General features: G+C 31.7%; 1 protein-coding gene and 1 non-coding gene across 3 annotated transcripts; both read right to left on the bottom strand.

The window, feature by feature from the left end:
- Positions 1–4,330: 4,330 nt before the first annotated feature.
- LOC107829078 (uncharacterized) lies at positions 4,331–8,865 on the bottom strand. 2 transcript variants are annotated; one of them, XM_016656514.2, is made up of 5 exons: positions 8,527–8,865; positions 7,285–7,532; positions 5,913–6,025; positions 5,244–5,384; positions 4,331–5,146 (listed from the first exon to the last, which is right to left on the bottom strand). In XM_016656514.2, exons 1-5 carry the CDS (start codon positions 8,765–8,767, stop codon positions 4,894–4,896), a joined length of 996 nt encoding a protein of 331 aa, XP_016512000.1. In that variant the 5' UTR covers positions 8,768–8,865; the 3' UTR covers positions 4,331–4,893. The 2 variants fall into 2 exon arrangements, with proteins under 2 accessions (XP_016512000.1, XP_016512005.1); XM_016656519.2 differs by lacking the exon at positions 8,527–8,865 and adding an exon at positions 8,334–8,440.
- Positions 8,866–10,156: 1,291 nt separating this feature from the next.
- On the bottom strand, positions 10,157–10,247 carry TRNAL-UAG (transfer RNA leucine (anticodon UAG)). The gene has a single exon. It is a non-coding gene; the product is annotated as a tRNA-Leu (tRNA).
- Positions 10,248–11,513: the final 1,266 nt, after the last annotated feature.

Raw genomic sequence — 11,513 nt, 5'->3', positions numbered from 1 at the left:
CTTCCAGGAACAAATGCAGACTGACTATCATCTTACTAGATAATCCATTACCTCTTGTAGTCTGCTAGTAATGAGTTTGGAAATGATCTTATATATGGTGGTGCAACAGGATATTGGTCTGAACTCAGCTATTCTGGATGGATTCTGCACTTTTGGTATCAAAGTCACTATGGTGCAATTAATTGGCTTGTAAACCTCAGCTGTTCTGAAAAACTCTTGTACTGCCTCAACTGCTTCATCTCCTATGATTCCCCATGTCTTCAACATACACATATATATATATATATATAAAGAAATAAGAATAGGAAACGAAAGTACTTTAGAAAAAAATCATAAGTAAAATAAGATAACAATCGAGCAAAAAAATTATAAGAATTCTTAATAATAATCGAGTTCGGATGCCTATGTGATTACTAAGGTATCAATAGAATAACGCTATAACTTTAGCAGTACCGTAAAATGAGTAAAATTTTTTTAATTGTTGGTAAACTATCTCAACACAAATTTTGTAATAAGTAACATGAAATATACATACAATGCACGTACCCAAGTCCTCACGTAAAGTTGAACGATCTTTTTACCTTTCAATCAAACACTACTCCTGTGACTTTTTGACAATAAAGCAAGTAAGAGAACAAACTGAAGGAGAACTACTAGATTAGATCAAAGTCCTAATATGATTAATATTTATTATTTTGGAGCTTGCAAATTTTTGTTAATTTTTATATTATACTATAAACATGTCTTTTGAATATTATTTATGTTATTTTTAAAAAACTATTTTTATTAACACGAGAGACACGCGTACGTTAAGACTAGTACTATATTAAAAGCACGAAAGCCCTTAGCAAAATGTCGTTCGCCTTTTTTACCCTTTAAAACTGAATTTCACACTAGATAAAATAATCATTTAATTATTACCCTAATATTTAGTACCTTAAAATCAACTAAATTTTTGGTTATTAAATTTTTCCTTATTTGACTTATGTAAGAATTACTAATATTTAGGACTTTAAAACAATTAAGAGTTTACCTTACAAAACTATAATACCTTCCAGGTTAGTATTTCTAATATTTAGTTTTTCAAAATTAGAAAAAATATAATTGCCTTAATAACGAACTTAATGCATGTTGAACGTATTACTTGTCAAAATATTCTTCAAATTAAATAACGTGGATAGGATTGTGAATGTGCTATTTTCTTTATAGCATAAATCAATTACTATTTGAAATCTAATTAAATACAATATAGAAAGATAAATAGTTAAACTTCAGAGTATCAATTAATGATGAATATGTTTAATGGTTATTTCTGATTTCTATATTATTATATTTGAACTACTTTCTTATTCAAATAAAATTATTTATTTATCATTTATATAATATTTAAAAACGATACTCACTAATTAGAATAAATAACTAGCAAAATTTAAAAGAGATAGAGGTAATTAGCAATAGGCAATAACACTAATGATTCTTCAAATACAAAAATCCAAAGTGAAATGTCAGATAAATTTTTACCCTTTAAAATTAAATTTTTATTGCGTAATTGAAAGTCGGAATGAACCAATACTAAGAATCTGCGAAAAATACATTATTTCCTTTAAAATTAAGATAAAGATAATTAAGTTTTAAAATTAGCTATATCAAAAGAATCAAATTCAATTCTTTTTTAAACTCATTGTACAATAATTTATTTTTAAAGTATACAAAACTGTTAGGGTATTTAAATCGAGTAAAATCATTAATAGTATAGTAACGTTAGATTGGCTAAGAGAAAATTTGAAGCAATAAGGCTGGAACAATATAAGTCAAAATATATTCTCAATGTTCTAAAAAATGACAACATTCAATTCCTTTTTAAATTACTCACCGTACAATAAATTATTTTTTAAATAGTTAGAATATATAAATAAAGTAAAATTATTTACGATATAGTAACGTTAAATTGGGTAAGAGAAAACTTAAAGTAATAAGGATGAAATAGTTGAACACAAAATATATTTTAAACGTTCTAACATATGACAACTCATTATATTTATATAAATTAAGTTACTTTTTTACAAAAAATATTAACTCAATATTAGTCTTTTTAGACTTTATGTTGTAACTAAACAATATTTTCCGGAATGATAGGCCAACCACGCTATTCCAATTCTCCTAGAAGACTAAAAGAGTCATTTTTCCAATTTGTGTTAGTTCACAAATTTTAAAAAAATCATGATACAAGCATTTTTATGTTATTTAATTATTTTCAGTAGGTCGCAAAAATAACAATATCTTTTATAAAATATTCATGCAAAAAGCACAATAGGATAATAATTAATGATTGAGAAGTTCTATTTTACAGTTTCTTCTTTTATTGAGTTAATTATATATAACCAATTTCCATCGTTCTCAAAATTTACGCTTCAATTTATGACTCAAACAAAGACTTTAATATAATAAGTATGCGATTATTTTTTGAAAAAGCTATTGATTGAGATAGGGGTACACGCGCAACGCACCTACTTTAAGATTAGTGTATGTATAATTGTATATACACATTAGGTCTACAACTTTTAAAAATTGGTTAAAAAATAAATATCATCCTAGGAGAGTAAAATCTTAAAATGTCAAACACATAAATAACCACTTAAAGTTGGCTACAATTTTTATTGAGACACATCAACTATGATAAGTACTTATTGAACACTTTAGCCTTATTAAAGTGTGCATATTGAACACTTTAGACACATCTCTTTTCAAATGAGAGCGTGATTACCAAACACTCTAATGAACCAATCAATGGTTGACATCGGTAAAATAACAAACAAGAAATATAAAATTAAAATTAGACAGAAGAAGGCTTTTATAAAAACTTTCCTAGTATAATCTTTCCCCCTCCCTTTTTTTCGTCTTCTTTCTTTTTCTTGTCTTTTTTTTTCTCATCTTCTATCTTCTGGCGAGTATTCGTTTTTCACTAAAAGCACCTCTCAAAAATATCATTCATTTTAATATCTCACTTTTCACTGAAGAAGTTAAGTTGGTCGTGGTTGCACAAGAATTGTAAAACTTGTTATGAGACAGGAAAGGTAAGATATTTTGCTTTTACAAAAGAAACTAACAAAAGATCAAAAGTAAAATTTTAAAAAAGAAAATTTCTGGTGATCAATCACCAAAACTGGAAGAAGATGATAATGGTGGGAGTTCGATGTGATGAAGAAATAGCATGAGGTGTTCGATAGAAATACAATTGCTGTGAGTAAAGTGTGTTCAATAGGTACTAGTCTTGTCTTAGTTGAGGTGTCTAAATGAAAATTGAAACCACTTTAAGGGGCGTCTATGTATTTTGGCCATATTAAAATCATCACAATCTTAGCTAGCATTTGGCCATAGATTCCCAAATTTGTTCTGAAAAATCTGATTTGGGTGAAGTTTGGTTTGAAGATGAAAATGTGTTTGGACATCAGTTTTCAAAACATATTTCCCAAATTTATTTTGAAAAAACACGAAACATGACTTATACCTATAAGTTCTAAAAACTATCACAAATACCCAACAATACCATTATCAATAACATTCATTATATTATCGCAAACCATAGTCCTGAACATAAATAAATTTGATACAAAATTATTATTTTTATAATAAACTACATGATACACTATCAGGTGGTCGAGAAGACGAAGCAACATTGTTACAAAATAATAAATGGTGGGCTCTTTTATAAAGTACAAAAGTTTGAGACAATTTTTAAAAAATATAATAGTGATATTTTGGCAAAATCAACTATTGGGATTTAAGATTTTGCCAAAATGTAGGCAAAATCTATGACCAAATATATATTTGCCAAATAACACCCAAATTTATTTTGACAAAATTTATGGCCAAATGGTCCTTAGTCTCAGTCTATGTATTTTGGCCATCTTAAAATCATCACAATCTTAGACTCAAACTCTTACAACCAAACAAAACTGACATTACTTGCACAGAATCTGTGTCTGTCACTTTATGGGGTCGTTTGGTAAGGTGTATAAGAATAACGTTGAATAAGATGTATTAGTAATGCAAAGATTAGTGATGCATGGATTAGTAGTGCAAGCATTAGTTATGTAAAAATTATTTTTTATCCACTATTTATTGTAGTGTATTAAAAATTAAAATGCATTGTATAGTTTTTACGAAAATTAGTTATTTACAAAGATGCTCTTCATATTCTGCGGCTTAAAATCCAATTTTGTCTTTAACCATGCATTTAACCATAATAATGCATGCATTAATAGCCTTGATATTACTAATATCATAGTTTGCTATGTATTAGTTATATATAGGATAATACCAAATATTTGTTATAACTAATACTTGCATTAATAATACATAGATTAAAAAAATTCACCAAACAAGGGATTAATAATACCAAAAGCTAATACATGCATTATTTTCTATAATGCATCCTACACCCCTAAGATTCTATAAAGATTCTCTTAAAAAGAGTAAAAGAGTAACTTTACAATAAAAGTTGTTACATTTAGCGAATAATTAATAAAGAGACTTAGCTAATAGTTTGTGACTGACAAGGAACATTATTTCCTTGTGACTTTTCAAATTTGTACTATATTGAACTTCGGCAAGGATACTTCTAGCTGTGGTGCAGCAGCAGATGAAAGCAAATGGCCCGGAAATACCAAATTCTTGCAACCAGGAAACCATCAGTTCGATTTATTGAATCAAGAAACAAGACTGAGGGACAAGCAAGCAAGTGCTCAGGTATGCCAAAGAGTAAATTCCTATGTCATTTTCAGTTGGTACAAAGCAAATCCCTAAAATGGAAAGTGAGTGAAAGAAAGAAAGCAGATGTTACAAGAATGTTTAAATTATGACCCATGCATACCAGAAGAGAAACTAAACTGGCTAAACAAGAGAAGCTAATTTGGGAGTTATGATTTCAAGAAGACCCCTTGGATTCTCGACATGAACCCAATGACCGGAATTGGGAAGGGTATGATACGACATCTTGCCTTCAGATTCACCACCTCCATTGGAGGCAAGGCTTTCGAGTTTTTGGACAGTCTCAGGATCCCACCTATCACTTTTCTCAGCCCGCACAATCGCTATCTCTGTCCCTTTAGGTGGGTGCTCCAGCAGAGGGCAATAATCTTTCTCCCTAATAAGTTCCATGTTTCAGTAAACAACCTTCGAATAAAAGATTCTTATTGACTAGAAAAACTGAGAAGAGTACTGAAGAATGGATCGGGGTTTACCTGTAAGAATTAAACATCTCAATAGCAGCTTCAATATTAAAGGTCCATGTCATCTGATCCCCTGATTTCTGAAGATTGCTTCCCAGCCATTCTGATAACGCCTTTGAAAACCCAAGTTTCAACATGTGATCCACCAGCCATCTGAAATAAAATTCATGTCAGAGATATCGACATACAAAAACATGTAATCAACTGACAAAATAATAAGAGATCAATATTCAGGTAGGCAAGATTAGACTCGTAGAAAAGAGGTGCAAGTATTGTATGCTAAATACACTTGGGTTTTTTACTTCCCAGAAGTTAATTTAGCCTTAACCATGACATCTGGCAAGCTCATAGAGTTACTATGTACGACATAGTATAAAAAGCGCAAATGTTTTGAAGTGTCAGACTACTGCAAACCACATAATATGTGATTTTTCACCCATTCCAAGTCTTGCTGTTTTCTACGTCCAATTGAATGTTACAGACCAACCATTAATAATTAGCTAGACTTTTTTCTAAATCATCCGAAAATTATTGAAAACAAGTTGGTTGGATAATTCTGTATCAATCTGGACACCATAAATGAGACATACATCTTGAGCACAACTACTATAGACACACAACCAAAATGATGCTTATATCATGTTTAAAGAAAAAAGTGATCAGAGGGCATAGAGACTCCACTTTCGAGATGGGATTGATGAAGGTAGGCTCTGCAGTGTTTGCATAACTTTCTCTACTTCTCTACTGCTATCTTCAGGGTCCACCTTTCCAGGGACAGAATCCAATACCCAGAGCTGTTCTGCATCAGGTGAGTATAAATTAGCATATGAATTCAGTAAGACACGATGCAAGTGGTACAATCAGATGTAGGTAAAAGCAGTCGATTACTCAGATATTTCTGGAAACTGTATATTATCAAAGTACCCACGTGACTCACTTTTGCACGTCATTTCCACGTTTACTGGAATAGTTTGTGGAAAGTGGTTGCATAACCAAATTTGGAAGTGTGATTTCGCTGCCAAGCTAAGCTAGGGCAGCGCATGCAGCGGTTTCCAGGTTTATGTTGATTCAAGAGTTTGTAGATGCTCCAAAATGACAAGGACTTCCAAGTAAGAGACTTATTTTCAAGCATCAGTTCAGAGCGTAGATCTAGCTCACAGCAAAAGTTAAGTGCTTATCCTTTTTATAAAGGGGAGGACAATAAGAGGTCTGAAGGCAAAAACATAACATAGTGGGGATGAATCATAAGGTATTTCTACAACAAAAACCTACATAAGGAAACTCCCACGACTTTCTGCTTGCCCCTCCATGAAAAAAAAAAATATATGTATACAAAGTTATGTACATTCACATTTTCTGACTTTAACGCACTTTATCTTCTCAAAATACAGGCTACCATCTGGTTGTAGCTCCTTCATGGTTAGAACTTAGAATAGTTATCTATAAAGCATTCTAGATCAGGGAAGCAAAAAGATGGAACTACGAACATATAGAAAAGAAGGGAATTCAAAAGGGGGAAGAGAGAGAAAGTATTGACAGTGATGGAAATGCAAATACTTAACGTTGTGTATATATCTTTTACTTTTATTTTCTCTTCTTTCAAATATCTCCAAAACAAGGTTCTTTTCTTACTTGGTGTAATCAGGGATAAACAAAAATGTAACTTAAACTTCCTGAAAACATATTGCACTAAATGAAGGAGGACATTGCTTAAATCGGCAATGTTATATCTTGGATATTACTATGAAAAACTCAACAACTATATCTTTTATGATAACAATGGTGTCCGAGCCAATTCACGCGAACCTTTACTATTCCACCGGGTACCTACTACCTCCCACTGGCATAGAAAAAACTTTACAACTTTATCACATAGAAAGAGAAGCTTACTGAGATGGTAGGACAGAAAACACGGTTAAAATTAAACTATCATTCACCAAATAAATCTGTAACATGATTTATAACAGCTAATCTGATCTGTTATTCATAAATGAACTTCAAAAGATGGTCCTAGATATAAAATTTTCAATCAATTGCAACAAAGAGCAAGCACCTGCTTGGGCAATCGAGCTGATTGGCCATAAACACCACGAGAGCAGCTCTCAGCATACTGCAAGGCGACCTTGCCACCCATGGAATGCCCTATGACAACATCAGGCCAATCCCAACCCTGTGAATTCACCAAATTAGCCACATCTTTAGCAGCGTTTTCCATATCATGAGGTGGCACGAAGCCTTCAATTTCAGCTGACTTCCCATGATTCCTCAAATCCACAAGAACCATCCTCCAATTTACACCATCTAAAACAACAAACAGATTGAAGCATATGTTAATAATTCTGAACTTACAGGACCTAACTTATAGAGAACTCTATGAATTAAAAATGAATTTAACTACTATGCACCAACAGTGCAATGAGTTTTTATACTGTCAGGTCTTCCCTACCATACTCACAAGGTAGGGGTAAGGTCTGCGTACACACTACCCTCCCCAGACCCCACGGTGTGGGATAATACTGGGTATGTTGTTGTTGCAGGTCTTCTATACCAGTTTGTCTTTTACTTCTTGTGGCAGGTAACCTGCATTACTTTCATTATTACAAATACTACTTTTTATGGAGGCTTGATATTTCTATTGGGTGACCTAATAATGTAAGAGAAAATCTTTTTGTATTTGTTGGATGAGACATGCGAGTCTGTTATGTCCATTTTTTTCATCCACTCTATCAAAATGATCAAAAAGGAAGGCTAGCTTGCTTCTTATTCCCGTGTTTGATCTCTTCAATCTCTGTCTGGCTCATCGTCAAATCCTGCAGCAGCTAGTTACTAGGCCTTAGTCTTGGGCTGATCTAAGACTTCAATCAACTCCTTGGTACTTCGATCCAGTCAATTGACGGATCAAGAGGCTAATCTCTTTTGTTTGGGGTATATAAGTTAAACTAATTAAAGATTAGTCTAGTTAGGGATTTGTATGGACCTAACTATCCCTAGTAGTTAGGTCCATTGTTAGCTGAAAAGTCTGATTAGAGACATGTATGTCTTAGTGATAAAATTAAAAAAATAATTCCTAATTCGCCTTAAACGACGAAATTATTCACCTACATTGGAATGAAATTGATCTGAATAATAATGTCTTTAGAGAATGCATATAAGGGTTCCCCAACTAATTTGACTAGTTTGATATTGAGATGTACCTGCAGAAAGGGAGGTAAAATTTTAACCTAACAGGACCTAATTAGCACAAATTATTAACTAAATTGAGATCGAGACGTAGTTGATTAAGTGACTAAAATACCTGCAGAAAGGGAGGAAGCGAGGGATCGGGAGAATGATCGCCAATTACGACCGGAACCTAAGAGGCCGTGAAGTATAAAAGCTGTGAAATTGTAAGGTTTTTCCGGCGAAGACCGGACTTCTTCGAAAGCTACAGTGGCAATGGAACGGTTTGGCTGGTGGATATACGGTGTCAAAATGGTTAAAACCCGGTTCAGGAGTCTACGGCCCTCTACCGGTTTGGTTTTGCAAATGCTCGACATTATCGGTCTGGGTTTCTGCTTTAAGTTCCGTGCTTAACCGCTATAAACACTACTGCTTCGGTTTAATTTATACTGGTATTTGCGTGAGTGCAGAATTCAAAGAAAGAAGGGAAGATATTTGATATATTATGGTCTTAAATATGTAAAATAAAATTGTATGAATACAAAATTTGGAAATTTTGTGATGCTGACACATAGTAACATATTTGTATGATTATCAAATTTTGTCATAAAAGTAAAATAAGAAGTTAAATTAAATTATACAAAAAATTAAAAATATCATTTTTTTAATTCAACAGTCGCTTGATTTAAAAATATCATTTTTTTAATTTAATAGTCGCCTATTGATCCCACGGAAAATGTATGTTCACTTTTGGTGTTTCTATAATTGAAGGAATATTAAATGCTTTTGTTTGATAAAGACATCGGATAGTACAAGATTTTTAATTTACTTAGGTCAATAGTACAAGAATTACTTATTACTTGAACTATTAAAGCTAAAGTAATTTTATAGGGGATACCAAAGAATGAGGGCTCATTAGGACTTCCTTTATTGGAAGATAATATTCATTAAGTATTCGAAAAGTCGAGAGAAACAAAATTATGGGTCATTCTCCAACTTAATTAAATTTTGAGTATTATATGAGTGGTCACTATGTGTAGAATAGTTTTATATGAATTATCATATCCAACTAAACATTTCTCAAACATTCTCTTAACAAAATCGGTAAAATTCTATCTCTATGTTTGTTTCTACTGCTAGTTGTTTTCAATTTTATTAAGAGAATGGATTATTCAAGACTTTACTGTAGGCATTACTAATACCGGTCACTGATTTATAGCATATTTGGCCAAGTTTCTCCAAGTTGAAAAATGTTTTTTTTTCCTCAAAAAAATATTTTTTTTTCAAAGTTGAAGTGTTTGGTCAAACTTTTAGAAGGAAAATAAGTGATTTTGAGTTGAAGCAGAAGGAGTTTTGGAAAAGCAGAAAAAAATAGTTTCTTCCCATAAGCACTTTTTTTATAATCACTTTTGAGAAAAATACATTTAAAAATACTTTTTAAAAGTTTGGAGAAACACTAATGACTACTTAAAAATATTTTTAAATTAATTAGCGAAACATAAATTATTTCTAATCAAAAATACTTTTGAAAAAATTTATTTTGAATAAAAAATACTCCTTATAATAAAGTTGATTTTTCAAGCTTCGTCAAACAAGCTATTAAGTCGAGTACAACTTATATAAATTTGGGCTTATTAGGATAGCCAACCTATGATTGCAGCTACCAGCAATGAATAACAGTCGGCATAGGTTGGGAGAGAACTAGAGAAAGAAAAAGAATTTGAAGAGTTCACATTAAAAGAGAAAATAAGTACTACTAAAAAATTTGACAGCTGTGGGATTTGAACCCACGCCCTTTCGGACCAGAGCCTAAATCTGGCGCCTTAGACCACTCGGAGACCACTCGGCCAAACTGTCGTACAATGTTGAAGTTCATCGCTTATTTTATTTGTATACTTATCAAGTCATTACTGATTAATTTTAAGTTGTTGATTAGTTGCTACTCGCTATAATTACTTTTTGCGCACTAACCAAATCGATCAGATACATGCATATAGCTATAAGCACACAAACTAATTAATATTGACAATTCGTACTTAACAAGCATAATATTAACTATGTTATCGTAAAGTATGACATTATATGTGACAACATAATACCATATATTATCATAAAGTGTGGAGTTAAATGTACGAATTACACAAGTTCAGTTGAGAAAGGTGATCAGTAAGAATAAAAACCACTTTAACCACCCCACGAGCTCTTGTTATACGTAGGGTAAATGGTTTGGTTCGGCCGGTTATTTTATATAATTTGTACCGTATCAATTTTTCAGTTATTCTATTATATATAATTAAAACTAAACCTTTTAAAATTGTCTCAATCATGTCGGTTTCTCTTCGTTATCGGTACGATTCAGTTAATTTTCGGTATTTTTTTTAAATGTCAAAATCACTAGTAAAAGTAGTATGCAATAACGTACATACTTTTACAGGACTTAATAAAACTCTCTACACAATTTTATTGTTTAAATGGTGATGAATTATGAAAACATGAAAGATGATCTGAGTATAGATCCATCAACTACTCTACTGATACTTAAAAGAAACCACGCAAAGACAAAGAAAAGATAAATCACACAAGTCAAAAGATATTAACCAAGTTGGGACTCAAGAACAAAGTCATAGAAGATTAAATACTCAAAAAGATAAATCTAAATCATACGAAAGGAAACATATTCAATACAATGTAGTTTGCTACTCAAAATCGTTGGAATACTTTATGTCTTACTAGTGAATATGCTGGAAATAATTTAGTTTCAGTAGGAATAACATAATAGGTTTGGGAATTAGGATTTTGATCTTAATTATTTGTTGGCTTGTAACCATTTTCATAATTCCAAGACCCAAGAAAATATTTAGTACATTATTATTTTTAACCTAATATATAAATATATTTTCCATATGTAAATTTATTCGGTATGGTTCGGTATTTTTTCTGTTGTTTACCCAAGAAAAGATAACAATTAAATTTGTATGTGGTTTTAAGGATACATGGATTAATTCAATACAAATAATAAATTGCGTTAGATCAAACAGATAAAAGACGTAATAGATTGTCAAACCACTCAAGGAGGGTGATTCCGGACTCGATAACAGCCTTAATAAGATGTTTGCCCTCGAT

The sequence above is a fragment of the Nicotiana tabacum genome, chromosome 24 (assembly GCF_000715075.1).
Source record: "Nicotiana tabacum cultivar K326 chromosome 24, ASM71507v2, whole genome shotgun sequence".
Taxonomy (NCBI): Eukaryota; Viridiplantae; Streptophyta; class Magnoliopsida; order Solanales; family Solanaceae; genus Nicotiana; species Nicotiana tabacum.
The sequence above is the reverse complement of the archived record's forward strand: the minus strand, read 5'-3'. Positions and strand labels throughout refer to the sequence as shown.